The sequence below is a fragment of the Rattus norvegicus genome, chromosome 12, assembly GCF_036323735.1.
Source record: "Rattus norvegicus strain BN/NHsdMcwi chromosome 12, GRCr8, whole genome shotgun sequence".
In the NCBI taxonomy this organism is placed as follows: Eukaryota; Metazoa; Chordata; class Mammalia; order Rodentia; family Muridae; genus Rattus; species Rattus norvegicus.
The window spans coordinates 43,485,865-43,506,496 of record NC_086030.1 but is presented as its reverse complement, the minus strand read 5'-3'; the positions used below and the strand labels follow the sequence as shown (position 1 = coordinate 43,506,496).

The 20,632-nt window shown below is 49.8% G+C and overlaps 1 protein-coding gene across 5 annotated transcripts in view; it reads left to right on the top strand.

Annotated features, from left to right (window-relative positions):
• The window catches only part of Med13l (mediator complex subunit 13L), a 197,264-nt gene that overhangs the window by 159,323 nt on the left and 17,309 nt on the right, over window positions 1-20,632 (top strand). For 4 of the 5 annotated variants that reach the window (NM_001419791.1, XM_039090172.2, XM_039090175.2 and 1 more), the window contains 10 exons: window positions 1,975-2,706; window positions 3,605-3,830; window positions 4,734-4,839; window positions 5,141-5,265; window positions 7,686-7,785; window positions 12,120-12,340; window positions 12,610-12,815; window positions 15,601-16,550; window positions 18,497-18,676; window positions 19,080-19,303. In NM_001419791.1, the coding sequence (NP_001406720.1) occupies window positions 1,975-2,706; window positions 3,605-3,830; window positions 4,734-4,839; window positions 5,141-5,265; window positions 7,686-7,785; window positions 12,120-12,340; window positions 12,610-12,815; window positions 15,601-16,550; window positions 18,497-18,676; window positions 19,080-19,303 (3,070 nt within the window). The remainder of the gene's footprint in view (window positions 1-1,974; window positions 2,707-3,604; window positions 3,831-4,733; window positions 4,840-5,140; window positions 5,266-7,685; window positions 7,786-12,119; window positions 12,341-12,609; window positions 12,816-15,600; window positions 16,551-18,496; window positions 18,677-19,079; window positions 19,304-20,632) is intronic. The other variant, XM_039090173.2, reaches the window with a different exon arrangement.

The following is a 20,632-nucleotide window of genomic DNA, read 5'->3' as shown; positions in this document are numbered from 1 at the left end:
TACTGGTGGGCTGACTTGAGGGAATGCAGAGTCTCTCCATTGACTTGAAGGAAGGAGCGTTGGCCCATGTTCCAGTCTCTCTGGCCCCATGCTCACCAAGTGTCGCCTTGGTGGGCAGCCCCGTTCCTTCAGCCAGTCATACTCACACTTGGCTTGCTGCGCGGCTTCACTAGGAGAGGTCCTCACTGAGAGCACTCAGCTCTCCCCTCTTAGGGCACGTATAGCTGAATCAATCTCTCTCTCTCTCTCTCTCTCTCCACACACACACACACACACACACACACACACACATACACACACACACTCTTGGCTACTGGGAGTTGGAGGTGGGGCAAGGATGTGAAGTATAAAGTATGGTCAGTTTGACTTTTGCCTTTTTTTTCCTTTTTCCTGATCTTTTCTACAATCTAGACTTTTTCTTAAAACACTTTTACTTATTAGTGTCACGTTTTTAAGAATTATCGCCAGTATATTTAGTAAATAATGCTTTACTTTCTGTGCTCTGGGATCGCTGCTCCAGTTCCCAGTAGATTCTTATTAGCCAGGCTCTTCCTGGGTCTCGCACTCTGGCTCTGCTGTGGGTTTCCTCCTCCCCCTGTTGACCACGCCCCTCTCTCCAAGACTGCTCTGCCAAGTTGTCCCTGCTGCGGCTCCTTGGTAACTGGGGGTTTGCACATGCTCTCTTGGTGCAGGGCACATTTCTGCTCTTAAACGTTGTGGAGCTGAAGGAGGCAGCTTCAGAAGCTCCCACGTTACAGCAAACCCTTCCTTTGAAGAGTCCCTGTAAGGACCGCGCCAGAAGATGAGTGCAGCTAACTGTCCTGGGGAGAGTGCCCACGCATGTGTGACAGTTAGAAACCCTGGTGCATGGAGCACGCCTCTGCCTGGACTGTCCCTGATAGCCTTACTCAAAGTCGGCTGCTTCTTGGTTCTGCTTTCTTCCTTTTTTTAAGATTGAGTTTTTAAACAGTTTGGGCGGAGTGTTTGCAGATTATCTGCTGTGGGATTGCAAGCCGTATGACAGGCAGACTCCCCTCACTGTTTAATGGCTGAACGGAACAGGGCGGCTATTCTACTGTCCCACTAAACCATCCCATCATGCCACACAAATCCATTTTACTGCCCACGAGGGCATCATTTAGTTCAGTGCAGCAGTAATTTAATGCCACCCAAGTGGCCTCAGAGTCGTCACTGCACCACTAGAGAGCTTGCCGTCTTCCCTGGAGTGATTTACAGACGGGGAAGCTGGCTGACCTGTTGTGGAACTTGGCTGTGCAGAGAACTTGGCATCATTTAGTGATCCTGACCAAGCCGTTCCTCAGGTCTGTGTTTGCCAAGTGTGAATAGATGTGCATCCTCACTGAGATGTGTTGGGGCTCTCACACGTGTTCTAATTTCCAACCTCTGAGCTCCAGCCCATCTTCATGTGTGTGTCTGAAGTTCACATTTGTCTCCTGGTCCCTCCCAGATGCACAGTGAGAGGCAAGGCTTAGTAGGCCATAGGTCCTGTCAAGTGTTCTTGTTTATCTTCGTTTCATAGTTTTTGGAGGTTGGACCACAGTGATTTTATTCCCAGTGTGCAATGTCACAAATCATTTAAGCCATTGTGTATGACCGTCAGAGAGTTGAGACGTAGACATTGAATTTCTACTTGTTGCCTTTTCTGGTCCCTTAGTCTCGCAGTCTTCAGATGCAGAGAGAGACTGTAGCTCCTGCTGTCTCACTAGCAAGGTTCAAGATAAGCAGGATAGTAAGTTATACTTCCCATCATGTCCATGGTCATCTGCTTGACCTTACATATGAGTGGCTCCTGACTTCCTGCCCAGCACGTGTATCTTATTGTCTATAGGCACATTGGATTCTGGACCCTCTCAGAGGTGTGAGTCTCCCTTTAGCAGAGACACTTGTTTGGGGACGACGTAATCATGCCTTTATCTGTACCTGGGTATGTGTTGACTTTAATTCTCATTGTAGGCATAAACTTTTAAAGCGGTGTGCAGTAGGACCCAGCCGACCTCCCACGCTCTCTCAGCCAGGCTTCAGTGCAGGACCGCCACCCCCTTCATCCTTACCACCTCCTGCTTCTTCCAAGCACAAGACCACAGAAAGACAAGAAAAAGGAGACAAGTTGCAAAAGAGACCCTTGGTGCCCTTCCACCACAGGCCTTCTGTGGCTGAAGAGTTATGCATGGAGCAGGATGCACCTGGACAGAAGCTAGGGCTGGCAGGGATAGACTCTTCCTTAGAGGTGTCAAGCAGTCGGAAGTATGATAAGCAAATGGCCGTGCCTTCCAGAAACACAAGCAAGCAAATGGATCTGAATCCTATGGATTCACCTCACTCCCCCATTTCCCCTCTGCCCCCCACCCTCAGCCCTCAGCCACGAGGTCAGGAGACAGAGAGTTTGGACCCACCTTCTGTCCCTGTGAACCCTGCCCTCTATGGAAACGGGCTAGACCTTCAGCAGCTCTCCGCTCTAGAGGACAGAACTGTCCTTGTAGGCCAAAGACTGCCTCTGATGGCAGAGGCCAGTGAGACAGCCTTGTACAGTGGGCTCAGGCCTTCATACACTGAGTCGTCAGACAGGTGGTGGCAGAGTTTTCGTCTCCCACCCAGTGAGGATGCTGAGTTCCGGCCTCCAGAGCTGCAGGGGGAGGGGTTTCACACTGTACTGGATGTGAGCCCCGAGAGCACTGCCCTGCAAAGGTGAGCTGACCCTGGGATGGGACTGGACACCTCGCTCTCTCTGTGATCCTAGGATGGGGCTGGACACCCTCGCTTTCTCTGTGGGATGGGGCTGGACACCCAGTGTCTTCTGTCTTTGCTATCTTTACTCTCTCTGTCAACTCTGTAAATGGGGAATGTCTCAGAATCAAACTCCCTGTTCTTCATGAGACTTAACAATACTTGGCATGTGACGGTTTTGCCGTGGCGTTTCAGGACGTACTGTGGACTCATTTATTCATTAGTCCAGAGTGTAATTGAAGAGACTTCCCAGCGCTGTCTGGAGGGTGTGCTCTCTGTACCTTTGAGCCACTCACCATTCTGAACCTTGGTGCAGGTGACCTCCTACAAGTGGCCTGTAGCCTCATCTTTGTGCTGATTTGCTGACTGAGGAGACAGAGCTGATGTACTTGGGGTGGGGGTGAGGGGGCACGACCCATATTTTCTGAAGAATGTGGTCATGGGCTAAGGAAGCTGCCTTAGCTTTGCCTGATCATGCTTAAGATCTTGAAAAACAAAAACAACAACACTGAAAATTACTAGTGCTTTTCAGTGTTCACTTTCAACTTTCTTTTAAACGATAAGTACTGGGCTAGAGAGAATGCTCAGGGCAAGCACATGGAGAACCAGCACTGTGGATGGAGACTTTCTCTTATCTGTGAAGTTTTTATGTTCATGCTGAGTCCACATCAGCACTGCCCATGCCTGACCCCGAGTTTAATCCCCAGAAAGGAGAGAGTTGGCTCTCTGACCTTCACATGCTATATGTGCATGCTCATACACAAAGTAAATAAAAAGAAATGTAAAAGTCATAAATACTATGTTAAGAAAGATACAGTTTCACTTACCTTATTAAATTGTCACTTATTTTCCCTTTTAGACTCTTAGCACAACCTAACAAGCGGTTCAAAATCTGGCAGGATGAGCAGCCTCAGGTGCAGCCGCTCCCCTTCCTGGACCCATCACCTCTGTCACAGCAGCCTGGAGACACTCTGGGAGAAGTCAATGACCCATACACCTTTGAGGATGGTGACATAAAGTACATCTTCACAGCAAATAAGAAATGCAAGCAGGGGACGGAGAAGGACTCCCTGAAAAAGAACAAGGTACCATTTACCACAGCGCGAGCCCAGCAGCCTGTGGGTTTTGGCGTTTGCAGTGTGTGTGGGAGAGTCCTGAGGCAGGATGTCTGAGGTGGTCCTGCCTGGTTGCTCTGTCCTCATACTCATGCTCTTGGTACTACTGTATGGAGCAGCGCTCTGTTCCTCCTTACCTCATGGCTCACCTTTGTCCCAGAGTCAGCCGAGCATAAAGGAAGCTGCGTGTTCTCCGGGCTGTTCCTTATGCCGTGCATGTCTCCTCTCATATGCTAATTACTGTTGGCCTGTGCTCCCTGCTTATTTCTTTTACAATATTTAAGATGTAAAGCAAACAGTGTTGAGGGCAGTGTCTGTTCTTAGGGAGTGTGTAGTTCACTGTGCTGAGAGCTGTGCCTGTGTGTTCTCTGACTCCATATCAGCACTGCTCATAGCCTGTCAGTGGGAGCCACTCTGGTTCCATTGCCATGATAGTGTGCTGGGTGTGCCTGCTGGCTAGCCATCTAAGGAAGCCTTCTGGAGAGAGTAGGGAAGAATGGAGGTTAAAGAGGCTAATCGAGTCGAGGGGACAATGTGCAGGGTCTGTGTAGATCCAGAGGCTTGGTCTGTCATTTAACATTGGCACAATTACTAAAGACTGCGTTGGATGCCAGGACAGGTCCTTAATGAGGTCGACCAGCACCACCGAGTCTCTGAGGACACCTAGAGGGTTGCGAGAGATGGGCCTTCTTGATTCTGTGCAATGCAGAGCAAGGGCCTGCCTGCCTTTGATTCCCTTTGGTTGCGTAGACCATGGTTTCCCACACTGCTCATAACAGGTTCCATCGCCGCGCTAATTCTTTGTGTTCTCCTTCATATCCCACACTTTGGGTTGCTGTTCATGTGTTTTGTTTGGCTGAATTTATTACACAGTCAGAGGATGGATTTGGTACCAAGGATGTCACTACACCAGGTCATTCCACGCCGGTGCCTGATGGGAAAAATGCCATGTCTATTTTCAGTTCTGCTACTAAAACAGGTGTGTACATTGTTATCACTCACTTGGACTGTTGCTAAAGTAAAATGCAAAGGGAGTTCTTTCCACTTAAGATTCTATTCCTATTGCTATAGCAGTAATTTGATCACAACTTTAATGTTTTCGTGGTTTGTCTTTTGGTTCGTTTCAAAGCTGAGAAGCATAGTTGGAAGTAATTATGTCTAAATCTAAGTAGGACATAGGGAGGGAACTGCCAGCAGACCTCAGACACTGAGGTCCAGTCCATCCTTCCTGTCTCCCTCGGCGAGAACCGACTCACTCCTCCTTGCCTCCTTTCCCACAGATGTCCGGCAGGACAACGCTGCTGGCAGAGCTGGCTCCGGGAGCCTTACCCAAGTGACAGATCTGGCCCCTTCTCTGCACGACTTAGACAACATCTTTGATAACTCTGATGACGACGAGCTTGGGGTGAGTCTGCTCAGCTGCAGCCGTGAGGCCCGCCGTGTTGCGGGCTGACCAGCACCTGAGTCCCTTTGAGGACCGCTTATTGGTGCTTTGGTTACACCATTATTCTCCATAGGTGTAGATATTAAAATCTTTCATATCTATTTTAATAAACCCTCCTGAATATCATGTGGCTAAAGGAATATATATTTCGTATTTTTTTAAGAGGAGGTTTTTCCAAATCACCCAACCTTCCTTCACCTAGTAACTGAGGAGCAAGTGTGCAGTCAGTGCTGTGCTGGGAGTGGATGTAGACACACGATTACAGGGAGTTCATCCTTCCTCATCTTCCCGTCATCTCTGCCCTTGGGCAGATGTTAGCATTCGCTCTCTCTAGGGAGGCTACATAGGGGGCTAAGCTGAGTAAGACACACTCTGTTCATTTCTCTTTTTCATTTATTTACTTAATCTTCCTCTCCATCTATTCTATGTAAACTTTTCAAACAATTTGATGATCAGTTCTTTTGTGACAGGTAACTGAGGCAATTAACAAATTTACATACTTGGTTAAATTACTGACTTTATGCTAAAAACTCAAGAAGGTAAAACAGCCTATAAATGTATTTACTGCTGAGCTCAGCCTCACAGCAGGATTAAAGGATGCTGACCATTAAAGTGCAGAGGGGGCAGGGCAGCAGTGTTTAAATTGAGGCTCTGGGTTAAGTAGGGATCAGATTTCTAACTTTAAACTCAACAGTAGCTAATCAACAGATCTTAGGCCTTCCCTCTCAGTGCTGCATATAGCTACTGAGGGTGAGGTGGCAGCCGCCTTGACAAATGGATTTGACTGGAGAGGGCAAAGACTGGGGTCATGAGGAGCAGGGCATTAGGTGAACGTGGAATGAACCCTGATTGGACAGCAGAGAGAAGCAGCTAATCGCTGTGGACTGGCCAGCAGCCTGTTCATCTGCTCCTTGGTGGCCTGCTCTTAGGGATGGGCTCTTAGCTTGTCTACCTTCCAGGACTTCCAGGGCTCTGCTGAGTGTGGAGCTGGGGGAAGATGTACACTCCTTTGTTTTTTACGTCTGAACTGCAGGAAACAAGAATTCTATTTGATATTTGTATGCATTGGAACACAGCGGCCTTAGTTCAGACAGTTACTACCTGAAAGGAAAGGGCATGACACGGTGAACACTGACTGAGCAGAGGTGACTCGCTCCCTTACAGCAGTGTGAACGGTACAAGCAGAGGTGACTCCCTTGCTGTTGGTCTGGACCTTGGAGAGTTCCGCTTTTATTCTGACTCCCAGGAAGATGAGCACAGGCTGAGCTGGGATGGAGGGGCAGGGGCTTCTGGTACTGAGGAGAGGAAAGCATGGGTGGAAGGTGATCCAGTCAGCCAAGCAGAAGGAGCAGAAGGGCAGGCGCTGTGATGGAGCTGTCTGCTCTGGGCCTGTGACTTCATTCCCTGTACAAGTTATAAATTACTGTTGGGCTTAATGAAGAAATGGCTCTTCGAGGAATATATTTTAAGCAATATTAAACACAAAGGAGATGCTTTCAATTGAATTTTTATTTCTTTGAAATAAGGGGTTCTTTGATTTCTCCTCCAGCATCTATTGATAAAACTAATTTACCTTGTAAGTAGAGGAGGGAGGGAGGCAGCTGGCTGAGCAGTCAGATGTGTTTGAATTTAAATGTACATTTCAACTGTATATTATGTAAGTATAAATAAAAGGTGTTAGATCTGTAAGATCTATTCTTTTTAAATTTATTAAATTTATTTTAAAAATTTATACATTCATTTATTCATTTATTTATTTAATGTGTATGAGTATACTGTAGCTGTCTTCAGACACACTTGGAGTGAGTCACCCCGTGGTGAATTGAACTTAGGACCTCTGGAAGAGCAGTCAGTGCTCTTAACCGCCCCAAGACCTATTCTTTTACGTTATTGGATACACTTTATTTTATGACCAGCCTATTTGAGATTTTAAAGGTACTCTTTCCTAGTCAAGAACTTGCCTTGTTCTGAGTAACTGGTCAGTTGTCTGCATTCAGAGGCTCTCAGATGGGGCTGCCTTTGTGAAGAGAGGGCTAACTCTTAAATGGGAATGCTAGAGCCTAAACCTGTAGCTTTGGGGGGCACGGGGCCACTGTTTTAGTTGCCTCCTCCCAAGGAGGAAGAGCCAGGCCCATGGCCAGCAACTGCTGGAATACCGGCCCGCTACCATGTTGGTAAAGCTGCCCTGGTCTTGACATGCCTGAAGGCCTGGGCAGTGTTCCCACCAGGCCCTGAACACAGCTGTCTCTCTTCCTGGAGATGCCTGTGAGCAGCTCGTCCCTGCCAGAGGTGGATGTGGGTGTTTCATGAGGATGTGCTGCTCTATCTTAAAAGGGTCGGTAGTGCGCGTCAGTGTTCTAACAGTACAACTCTATTCTCAGGCCGTGTCCCCTGCTCTCCGCTCATCTAAGATGCCGACTGTTGGGACTGAGGAGCGGCCCCCTGGGAAGGACGGAAGAGCTGCTGGCCCTTACCCTCCAAGTAGGTGCAGGAACCTGAGCTGACATGGTTACCACTGAGAATGAAAGCCTAAGAAGTCAATGCTTCTGAGAAGGCAGGAAGCCAGTCAGAGACAAAAATGCCCTCACTGCTGCCCCTCTGCTGTGCTGTCAGACCAAGTGAAGCCACAGCTGAGAGGGCAGGGGGTCCTGTCCACTTAACTTCAGAGATTGCTACTCAAAGAAGTTACAGAAGACACTCTGCTTTCAAAAATTAAACTGACTTAGAGATAATGAATGGTTGTCAGGAATCATTGTGCAGTTTTAGTTTTCTCATTGAGGCCTCTGGTGTTAATACTTTGCATACGGGAGGACAGAAATAGTGTTGTCTTTACCTGAAGGAAACATGGGTCCTCAGTGAGAGGAAAGACAGGGCGGCCCTGTAGACCCTGAGGGAGACGTACCCCATTGCAAATCACCCTGTGATTCCTGCTCCTTCGCTTCAGCTGGTAACGAGAACAAATTGAGGGGAAAACCACCATGTCACAGGATGAGTCAGAAAGTTTTATGACCCTGTAAATGTAGTCTGACTCGCTCAGACATGGAAGTGGGGTGTGCGTGCGCAGAGATTGGGTTGTGACAGTTTGAACAGATCACAGCTTCTTATTCATGGCATGGGAGGGAATGAGTGATAGGCAGCCCGCTGCTGTGGGTGCTGACACACATGAAAGAAACATGCACTTCAGGGTGGGTCAGGCGAGGGCTTCCACATGTGCTAATCAGCCGGCCGGTCCTCTCTGTTGCCTATGAGGGCATAGGCTGGCCACTCACGGCAGCCATCCTGCAGTGTGGTCCTTACACTGTGTACCAGTGTCGTATTTTTGTTTAAAAGGTGATTGCGTTAGAATGGCCTCAGCATCTGATGCTAAAGTACAGGCTGTAACAGTGAGTTAAGACTAGCACTGAAGCAAAGAGCCAGCACGATCCAATACAAGACCTAAGTGAGTCTGTAACGGGAGGGACGGAGGGACGGAGGGACGGATGGACGGATGGACAGAGGGTGGGTGGGTGAGAGACAGACACAGAATCCCCTCCTCAGCAGTAGCAGTGCAAGCAGCGTGGCTTGTTTCCATCTCTGCTCTGCTTCCCCTGACTGTTGTATCTGCAAGGGTACTGCCCAGCAGAATACAAAGAAGCTGCAAACTGGGGTAACACTGGGACATCTGCTTAGGCCCCATGAAAGTAATTTTGTTAATGAATTTCTACTGGGCCTAGTGTACCAGGTACCATTTTTTAAAAGAATTATTTATTTTATGCATATGAGTACACTGTCACTGTCTTCAGACACACACCAGAAGAGGGCATCGGATACCGTTAGGGGTGGTTGTGAGCCACCCTGTGGTTGCTGGTATTTGAACTCAGGACCTCGGGGAGAGCAGTCAGTGCTCTTAACCTCTGAGCCATCTCTCCTGCCCCATCAGATACCATTTTTAATGTGGCCCAGGATGAGTAGTCATAGGCACTTCCAGGACTCTCTAGAGTTGTGTGATTACGTGTACAGCTGTCTCCGTTTGTTCAGTTCTGTTGTGTTCTGAACTCCCAGTAGCAACTTGGAGCTAGCACATGCAGGTGAAAGGAAAAGATCCCATATTATTAATTTGTGCATGTAACAATGAAGGATCAATATACTGAGCAGACCAGTTATCTATGGATTTCTCTGAAATTATATCTTTTTTAAAGAATGAATCTTAGAGAAAACAAAAATAAATTAGTTGGACCATTCTGTTTGTTTAATTCTGTGTTTGGGCTTCTGCTCTATGCTCTGAGGCAGAAGGATCCTGAGAAGAAGCCAGTGGCTTGAGATGGGGTGGAGGGTGTGAGGCAGCTGAGAGGAACAGCAGGGCTCAACCCTCTAGTCCTGCATGGAGTTGCCCGTGCCGTTTTCTAGGAGCAGCATCCCTCGTGCTGGCCAGGCACATATGGAGGCCTGGCGTTGGATTCTCAGGCTGTCTGCTTTCTCCCCACGCACGGGTCCCCTGGGTCAGCTCGTAGAGCTCTGTCTGAGCAGTGTTCTCATTCGGTGCGCTCCTAGTTGGGAGCTGGCACCATGTGTCACCTCACTCCTGTGTGCTGAGATGCAGTGGCGAAGCGCTCACCTGAACCCTGCCTTCTCTACAAGCTTGCAGAGTGCATGGGGTTGACAGTGGGGTCTCCCTGAGTATTTGATGGTGAGAATGTGGAGTGTTCCGTAAAGTGGGCCTGTGGCCGTTGGAGTCGTGTCTCGACTTTGTAGAGATGAGCAGGGTGCCAGAGGCTTTGAAGCATGGAGCTGACTTCCCAGCATTGGTAAGACAGTGACCTCCCTCGCAGAAAGAGACTGACATGTCCTAAAGTTTACTACAGTTTCGTTTTTATTATTTTTCACTGTGTGACAGCGAGTGAGGGAGGGGGAAGGGGAGGGGCAGAGCTTGCTCGCAGTGTAGGTACCCTTGGAGGCTGGGGTGTTGGATTCCCTGGAGCCTGAGCTATAGACAGTTGTGGGCTGTTGTCATGTGGGTGCTGAAGCTGACCCTGGGTCCTCTGCAAGAGCAGCCAGTGCTCTAACTGCTGAGCCGTCTCTCCAGCCTCTGTAATTTTTTTGTTGTTTGAAAAGTTCTCACTGTGTAGCTCTGGCTGCCCTGGAACTTGCTGTGTAGATCAGAATGGCCTTGAACTCAGAGATCTCCCAGCCACTGCCTCCTGCGGCCTCAGCATTGCTAGAATTAAAGGCTTTGCCACCATTGGGTTAAAGTTAGTCTTTAGAGTATGGGACTCCATTCTGGAAACACACAGAGGCTGTTTTACTGTCCTGTTGAACTTTTCCTCCCCAGCCCTTCCCAACCACTCTGCCTTCCTCTTGTGGGCCCTGTCTCCCCCAGATAGAGACTCCTTCTCCAAAGCCTTGTTTGGGTGAAACTTCTGCCTTAGCTACAAGCTTGCTCTTCTTACTCTAAGAGAAGTGTGCTTTCCTCCCGAGCTCAGTCGTGGGGCTGCTGTGCTTCAGCTTGGGGAGATGTTAGAGGTGTGGTGCACATTTCTCCATTCAGCCTTTACCCGGTATAATAATCCTACCCTTTGTTTGAAATACAATATATTGATCTGATCGGAGACTGTTCTCCTGCTTTAGAGTCAATAACTTGTGTGTATCGTCTCCAGTAGTTGGCTTGCCTGGCCTCCTTAATTGCAGGCATTTCAAGTTGTAAATCCTGCCCTATAAAAGCAGGCAGAGGACGGCTCTGAAAGGTTGCTCAGTACCACCGCCTGTGACTCCTGCTCCAGGTGCCCATTTGCTCCCTCCCTCTAGGGAGCTGCTGTAAGCGCTCTTGTTCCAATGGAAAGCAAGCATGCCTGTTACAGATCTAAAGGAGACTAAGGACTGCTGTGGTAGGTGAAGCCCTGAGGAAGGATCTCTCCTGCCGTGGCTGAGCTCTGCCTGGAGTGTGGATTCTAAAGGGTGTGAAGCCAGAGGCAGCAGCCAGGGCTTAATTGGCATAGTCAAGGTCATTGCTTCAGGTTATTCCCGTTTAAGGACTAGGTGTTTAGTTAAATGTTGGGGCTTCAGGAAAGGCGACAAGCATGGAAATGGGAACATCAAAGTGACAATCACAAACTACCAGTTCCAAGCCCAGGGCACCACCTAGCGGACATGCTCTATAACCACAACTTGCACTGTGTCAGGCATAGCCTGCTTCAGAGTCAGAACCTTTAACCAGGTCATGAACTGTTATCAGATATACTGATTCTGTGAAGACAGTGGGAATGGGTACTGTAAGCTCCCCCTTCCTTGCTGAGGACAGAAGCCAGGAATGTGCACAGGCTTGCTAAACACTGACTGTAAACTATTTTCTGGCCACTGTGTGCCCTGCCCTGTTGACAAAGCCCTTAGAGTCTGGGTACTATTATTACTTAACTCTAAAATTGTATGGCTAGAAAGACAGTGTGAGATCATTCCCCAAAGAGCAGGACTGTGTGATTCAGTCACCCACCCCCCAGGCTTGCTCTAAATAATTTTTATTCTCTTACTATTTCATAAACGTCTGGAGATGGAGATAGACTTTCATAAGTAGTGTAGTTGGAGAGCTTTCACTTTCTTCTCCACCCGTCTCCTTCAGGTCTTAGAGTCAACTATGGGAAGGAAAGCATGCTCTGCAGACCCTGGTGACTGAATTAGCATGACACCATACAGCATGAAGAGGGGGTCCCAGGGACGTGTGGACGCCTGAGCGTGACCTGTGTCTTGAAAGTCCGTTAGCCTTGTGTGGATACTGCTGTGCCTGGCTGCTTGTCAGAGCTTTTCGGAATCTTGCTGTTAAGATGCACTTTTAATTTTGTTTTTAGCAGTTGCAGACTTGCAAAGGATGTTCCCCACCCCTCCATCATTGGAACAGCATCCTGCATTTTCCCCGGTGATGAATTACAAAGATGGAGTGAGTTCAGAGACAGTGACTGCATTGGGCATGCTGGAGAGCCCTGTGGTCAGTATGGTCCCCACACACCTCACGGAGTTCCGGATGGAAGTGGAAGATGGCTTAGGAAGTCCCAAGCCAGAGGACATAAAGGTAATGACCAGTGTGTGCGCTTCCCCATGGCTGGGCGGCTTCTCGGTGGCGCCCACACACGCGTGTGTAAGGGCTGTTGAAGCCGGAGCCCGTCAGTAGACGGACACTGACCGCTGCTCACCAGCAGTGAGGGCATTAGGTTTTCCCTCTCACTCCGTCATGTAGAGAGCTGTTTCTACAGCAGATTCTGTGCCCGGGTTTTAGGAAGCGCTGAGCACCCAGGGCTGGCTTCGGCGTGCCAGCATTAACCCAGCCCCTCATTGTCACAGGACTTTTCCTACGTGCACAGAGTGCCGCAGTTCCAGCCTTTCGTGGGCTCTTCTATGTTTGCTCCACTGAAGACGCTGCCAAGCCATTGCCTGCTGCCTCTGAAGACACCGGATGCCTGTCTGTTCCGGCCCTCATGGGCGGTTCCTCCGAAAATGGAGCAGCTGCCCATGCCCCCTGCAGCCTCTTCCATTAGAGACGGCTACAAGTACGTGCGCAGCTCTACCACTTACCGCATGCGATGCAACCATGCTGGTTTCCAAGTGCTCGTCACAGGGCCACGGCAGCTCAGGCTCAGACTGGTTTCTTGCTTACTCTCGTTTGTGACCATGTTGTCTTTTGCAGGACCGTGTGTTTATTTTTAAATGAGATTTCCTCTGTGCGTGAGCGCGTGTGTCTCTCTGTGCATGAGCGTGTGTGTAGACAAATTAAGATTATTTCAGAGAGCTGTGTGTAAGTGTAATGTGGCGTTTGCCGTAGAACCTACCTCCGATTGGAGTTGCTGATGGTTGTCAGTAGTGGGAGGAGCTTTGGTTTGTGTAAGGTAATGATTTCAGCGTGGGACTTTAAAGTTAGGTAATACAGTAACAGATTGAGGCGTGATTGGGAAAAGTAAAGGGAGAAATTGCTGGTGACTTGGTGTCTCGTCTGCCCAGAGAAACAATATTTGTATCAGCAGTGCAAACTCTGTTTTCTTTGAAAGAAAGAACTTCTTCCTCAGATAAAGCAAAAATTTACAAACACAAATGTGTGTCCGGGCCATGTGCATGTGTGGATGGACCAGCGCTTTGCCAGTCTCACTGCAGGGATTGTGGAGATGAGTGGGCTCCAGCACTTGCCCCTTCTCAGGGACCGTTGTCAGGCAGGGAGACTGACTGTATGTTGGCCCATCTGAGCCAGCAGCGAACTCAAAGATGATGAGCCTTAGGAGCGAGTAAACCAGTTCTGCCTCAGGGCTCATTCTGGCCATGTGTCTGTGATAGACACCAGCAGTTTACATGGTGTCAGCTTGAGGAGCTGGGTGGGAAGGGGCAGAAGGACCCTGGACTTGGAAGCCAGCACCTATGCCATGTGACAGTTCTGCCTCCTGAAAAGACTGTGGGCTTGAAGGACCCTGGCCCTGGATATTCCGCTCCTTCCAGTAGATTATTCTCCCCAGAGCTGTGGGAATGTTCCAGCAGCCAATGACTGCAGACCGCAGTGGGGAAGGGAAAGGACTGCCAGGCCGGCTGCCCTGGGAGTGCCTGGCCGGGCTCTGCCAAGCTCTATTTGGGCTCTAGCTGCTGAGCGAGGTCCTGGAGCCTCAGCCCCAGACTCTCTGGACAGGTTCTGATAGTCTTCACTCTCTGAGTGGCCACTCCCACCCATCCATCGCCTTCCCCCTATACCCTCTGCAGCCAGAGGTTAGACTGGCGGCCTGGTGGAGCCTGTGCTAAGGGAAGAGATTTTGCTCACACTGTCTGATGTGGCTGTGGCCAGTGTTGGCTCCTTATCATGTGGCTAGTGGGTTCTTAGCTCTGCTTCCCTTAAAACTAGCCCTGGGGTCTGGGAACTGCTTTACCAGGTGGCACAGCTTGGCACTGCCAGGTCCTGCTGTGCTCTCCAGTGCCACTGCACTGGGCTTGCCTGTCATGCTTGGTATACTTGCTGATGCTTGCTTCTGTCTCTCTGCTGACTGCCCCACTTTTCACTCAGGATTGGTTTCCAGTTCCTTCTTAGGAAACAGGGAAGAATGAGGCTGCTAAGTAAGATGAACTGTTTTCTACCTAGGGAACAAGTGAAGTATTTAGATTTTCAGCTAGCAATCATGGTTCTGTTTTAATCCACTGTAAAATCATTTTAGGATCTTGTTGACCAGCAAAATTTAAAGGAATCCAATAAATGTACAGATAGTTATTTATTGCACCATTCAGTTTCTCTGTCAGCTTTTGTCTGAACCCAAGAAATCCTTGTAAGTCAAAGTTTATGTAATTACTGCCTGGTTCAGATACCTGAGCCAATGGTACAAGTTCTAAAAGACTGCAGGGCGATGGCTTGTGGAAGTAAATGGGTGTGAAGCTCACTGAGGAGCACAGGCTTCATGTGTCGAGTCATTAGGACTGAAGTCCTTGCGAGTGCACATAGTGAGCTTGAGCCTGTGCGCTGTCTACAGGCCTGTGGGAGTTGTTGAGGGTGTGCTTCAGGGCAGCTTTAGAGTGGCAGGGCATGCACATGCTGCAGACGTGATCTCCCCAAGCCACTGCTCATGAGATAAACAGCCCTGTCTGTCTCAGAACTGAGAGAGATTGAAGGAAGAAGGGGACCCTCAGGGACCTCTTGGTGTGTCCTTCCCAGTGACTGCTGAGTGACAGACACTAAGCCCTGTGCTAGACAGACAGATGGGCACAGCAGTCACACAGTGCTGGGGACACTCACGCCTTACCAGGGCTACCATCTGACTTAGGAAAGCACCACATTTGAATGTGGATTTGGTTACAGCCACTTCAGTATCATTGCAGAGTTGTGGCCTCTAGGAAAAGTGCACAGGCAGAGACGCAAAGCCGTAGCTGTAGAGTGGACGCAAACCCAGCCTGCACTGTCTGGGCTGCACTCTGAGCACCATTAGTCCTCAGCAGCTCCCCAGCAGGCCAGGGTGAGCACTGTGTAGTGTGGATTATGTAGAAAGGAAGTGTGTGTGTGTGTGTGTCTGTGTGTGTGTCTGTGTGTGTGTATGTGTATGTGTGTGTATGTCTGTGTGTGTGTCTGTGTGTGTGTCTGTGTGTGTGTCTGTGTATGTGTGTGTATGTCTCTGTGTGTGTCTGTGTGTGTCTGTGTGTGTGTATGTCTGTCTGTGCTCATGTTCTGCTTCTCCCTTTCCTTTTCTCTCTCCCTCCTTTTCTCTTTTGTTTTTGAAGAGAAAATTGCAGATGCTCAGTGTGGGCTGTGGTGTGGGATGTGCAGGGTGGCTTCTGCCTGTGCACTCCACCCTCACTGCTACCTTGTGTTTGTTGCAGCAATGTGCCTAGTGTTGGGAGCCTCGCAGATGCAGACTATCTGAACACACCCCAGATGAACACCCCTGTGACGCTCAACAGCGCTGCCCCTGCCAGCAACAGTGGAGCCGGGGTCCTTCCATCTCCAGCTACCCCTCGATTCTCTGTGCCCACACCTCGAACCCCCAGGACTCCAAGAACTCCCAGAGGTGGGGGCACTGCTAGTGGCCAAGGGTCTGTGAAATACGATAGCACCGATCAGGGGTCACCGGCTTCCACCCCCTCTACCACAAGGCCCCTTAACTCTGTGGAGCCTGCCACCATGCAGCCAATTCCTGAGGCCCACAGTCTCTATGTCACCCTGATTCTGTCAGATTCCGTGATGAATGTCTTCAAGGACAGGAACTTTGATAGCTGCTGCATTTGCGCCTGCAACATGAACGTCAAGGGGGCAGATGTCGGGTTGTACATCCCCGACTCCTCCAAGGAGGACCAGTACCGTTGCACCTGTGGCTTCAGTGCGATCGTGAACCGGAGACTTGGTTACAACTCGGGGCTGTTCCTCGAAGATGAGCTGGATATTTTTGGGAAGAACTCTGACATTGGCCAAGCTGCAGAGAGACGCCTGATGATGTGCCAGACCTCCTGCCAATCCACCTTGCTTCCTCAGGTGGAGGGCGCCCGGAAAGCCCCAGAGCCCCCCGTAAGCCTCCTCCTCCTCCTCCAGAATCAGCACACACAGCCCTTCGCCTCTCTCAGCTTTCTGGATTACATCTCCTCCAGCAGCCGCCATGCACTTCCCTGTGTGAGCTGGACTTATGACCGGGTGCAGGCAGATAACAATGACTACTGGACAGAGTGCGTCAATGCATTGGAGCAGGGGAGGCAGTACGTGGATAACCCCACAGGCGGGAAAGTGGACGAGGCGCTGGTGAGAAGTGCCACCGTACACTGTTGGCCGCACAGCAATGGTAGGTATCCCAGAGAGCAGGCTTCTTTCAGAAGTTATCTTGCTGCCCACGATAACCAAAGGACTGGAAGTGAGGGCTGGGCTGTGTCCTCTGCCTAGAGGCTGGGCTGTCTTCTCCTGAAGCTTTTGGAGTAACTGCCTCCCAAGACTTTGCCATTCCATTACACCACAAGCAGCGGGTGCATTCTGGCCGCTTGTAGCCATGCTTGTAGCTTGTAGTGTGTAAAAAGGATAGTCCGCAGTCCTATCTCTAGGTATCCAGTCATCCTACGGTATGCAGTTGCCTTGGTGTCTCTTCCTGGAACTGACCACACATGTCCGGAGTATTTTCTCCTGTTGGTTGCTCAGTATGCTACATATCAGTGACCACATGTGACTTTGCTGTGGTTACAGGGGTACATCCTAGGGGCTTGTGCTATTTAAAATTGCCAGTCAGCCCATGTAGACCATAGTAGAGCTCGTGGGCTCGAGCCCAGCCCTGGGGAGGAGAGGAAACCTACCTCCAGTTGACAACCATGTTTGGAATTGGGCTCTACAAATGCTGACCAGGCTGCTCCTTTGCTGCTCTGGGATACACCAAGGGCGGAAGGCACCTGCCTTCCTGGACTTCGTAATCTATTTAGGAGAGTGACTGTTGCATATTAAATAAGCACACAGGAAGCCTGTGGAAGCAAATTGTAAGTGATGGAAACGAGGGAGGACCCCCATGTGTGGAGGTCAGGGCTGCCCCTGAGCAGGCAGCAACAGTTACACTAGGTGACATCAGGTTTGTGAAAGTAAGTGAAGGACAGAAGTCTGCATTCTCACCAGACTATAGGATGAGGAGAGAAAGCACGAAGGACAGATCTGGGGAAACTGAAAACCAAATAGAAACCAGCAGGCTGGGACTAGAGAGGCACACAGTTGCTGGGGCTGGGACTAGAGAGGCACACAGTTGCTAGGAGCCTGTACTTGTGCTATAGGAACAAAGGCTGGGAAATCCCTGAATTTCAGGCTACCTTGGTCTACATAGCAACTTCCAGGCTAGTCTGGACTGTATAATAAGACCTGGCCTCAGGGGGGAAAGTGCCTGTACTCCCAAGTAAAGGACCTGAGTGTAGTCCCCAGCAGCCATATCAAAGTACCCATAAGCCTGTAGCTCTAGCCCCAGGGGATTTGATGACCTCACTGGCCTCTGTGGGCACCTACACTTCTGTGCTGGTACCCGAATGTGATAAAACTGTCTTTATTTAGATTTATGTCTATGCATGTTTTGTCTGCTTGTATGTCTGTGCACCATGTGCATGTCTGGTCCCTGCAGAGATGAGCAGAGGTCAGAGGATTCCCTGGAGCTGTAACTCCAGATGGCTGTGAGCCACCATATCAGTGCTGGTACTTGACCCCGTCCTCGGCAAGGACAAGTGCTTGTGACTGCTGAGCTGTCTCTCCAGCCCCAACTTACGCTAATTTAATAAAAGAAATAGTTATGCAATGAGGAGAAATAAATAATAGCTTGCTTTAGGGTGGGAAGAAGTAGGTACATTTCAGAGCTGTGTAGATAGTATAGGGCCTCTTTATAAAACATCCAGTGTTTCTCAAGGATGGATATTTTACAAGGTTTTCTAGGTCTCTCCCTTTTTGTTCCCTTATCCTCAAAATGGTAATGTATAAATGAAAGGAACATGGTGACTAAGGAAACTTTGTGGCCCTCTGTCTTCTGGAAACTCTTGGAAGCAGGTTTACATGATCCCTTTACTTCTCTCACAGTTTTCTCAGTTGAATGCTTCTGAGTAGTGTGACCTACTTCCCTCTTTATGCCTGTTAGCAAAGTACCGGTTCTTCAATTTGGAAGAGCCTTTCTCTTGACTCCCAGGTCGCCCATCTCTTTTAGTGCAGACCCAGGATGGCATCTAGAAGGGGGCATGCTCCCCTGACATCCTTGTCCTCTGCTCTTTTCTCCTCCCACAGTGCTGGACACGAGCATGCTCTCATCCCAAGATGTGGTGCGCATGCTGCTGTCCCTGCAGCCCTTCCTACAAGATGCCATCCAGAAGAAGCGCACAGGCAGGACCTGGGAGAACATCCAGCACGTGCAGGGGCCACTCACCTGGCAGCAGTTCCATAAGATGGCCGGGCGTGGGACCTACGGTGAGTGAGCCTTGGCGCCTCTGAGGTTCCTTTAAGCTTCCATGCTCTGCTTGCTGCAAGGCCTGGCCTCTCTGCTCATGTGTAGCCTCTGCCTCAGCCCACGGTGCCTGTCCTCAGGCCTCCTGCTCCAGGGCCAGGACTTATGTGGTACTCAAGCACACTGAAACAGTGTGCCTGTTAAGGAAACCTGGCTTGCTGCTTTCTGCCCTTGCTCTCCTTGCCCTTCCTAAGATGGTTTGACTCTTATGAGGCTTTTCACTGGGGCCCATCTAGTGAGCTGATAGCCGGAGGCCCACAGAGCATGTCCTAGGCTCCCACGGCTCAGACACATGGGTCAGGGGCTGCCCAGCTCTCCAGCATGGGAAAAGACTCACCTTCCTTCCTAAACAGCACTGTCTTCCAGGTTCAGAAGAGTCTCCTGAGCCACTGCCCATCCCCACGCTGCTGGTGGGCTACGACAAGGAGTTCTTGACCATCTCACCCTTCTCCTTGCCCTTCTGGGAGAGGCTGCTCTTGGAGCCCTATGGGGGCCACCGCGATGTTGCTTACATTGTGGTGTGTCCAGAAAACGAGGCCTTGCTCGAAGGAGCCAAAACTTTCTTCAGGGACTTGAGTGCTGTATATGAGGTGAGCATGTCGTGGGGCTCCCTCTCTGATGTGGGGCCTGCATCCGGCTGTAACTGAAGGAATGAACCTGGAGCTCGATCTTAAAGAGAATTTGTTGTAAAGAGGGGTGAATGTTGAGCCTGGAGACAGGAGGCACATGCACTTTACATTTGCATTTTGGCTATAAGAGTTTCAGAAAGTGGTACCAAAAACATTTACCTTGAAATACCTGAATGAAGGATAAATTTAATTCCTCATGCTCTGTTGTGCTTTAGTACTACTGTGTTTATCTTCATACTAGAATTTGGTAGATTAGAAATCTGGTAGCCACATTGATAGGAAAAGCAGGAAGGTAGTTTTGCATTTTTAGTGTGTAAGCTCCTTCAGTTGTGAGAGGCCTGACTCCTGGGTCCTTGGTGTCTTGCACTGAAGCGTCAAGGCCTGGCTCTTGTAAGCCCAGTACCAGGGCGCCGATAGCATGACACAAAACCAGTATTTGTAAAGTGTTTAGGATGCTGTCTAGCACTTGTGGGGTCCACAGAAATGTCCGCACAGAAGACCTAGCTGAGTGTCAACTATCCTCCAGGACAGAGCTCACACTCTGGGTGAACAAGGACGAGGTGAGCTGAGGGGATGCTGACATACAGTGAGTGGCATATGTTAAGCAGGAAGTGAACCCTTAGATACTGTCACTTCTGACCATGGTCTGCTCTGTGGGTACAAGACACAGATAAGTCACAATTGAGCTGTCACAGACAACTTGTCTCCCTTCTGAATGACCCTCTGGTCTGATCCAGAGTGTCATGGCTCACTGAGTCTGGTTAGGTATACCACCCTGCTCTGAGGGAGCTGCAGGCAGTAGTCCCTCCTGCTCATACCAGTGTCCTCCGGGAGTGTTGGGTCTTCTGTTGCCATGAGAAAACACTGACAGAGAGCAGCACACGGAGGAAAGGATTTGTCAGTTTCTAGGGTACAGCCCACTGTGGAGGGAGTCGGATAGGAAGCTGGAGGCAGGAACTGAAGCAGTGGCCATGGGAGAAGGCTGCTGGCTGGCTGGCTTTCTCTGGCTTGCTCAGCTGCCTTTTTATGCATCATCCGCAGTGGGCTGTGCCCTCACATCCATCACTAATCTGGAAAATGCCCCTCGGGCCAATCTGATGGAGGCATTCCTTTCTTGAGATTCCCTCTTCTCAGATTAGTCTAGGTTCGTTCGTGTCGGATTGATAAAAGCTAAGCAGCACAGTGAGCTGTCACCTCAACAGCCACAATAAGGGGGATATGGCCCCTTCCCAGCCTGGCAGAACGCCCCCTTGTTAGAGCTGATTCCCTGAACTCTCTGCCCCTGCCAGT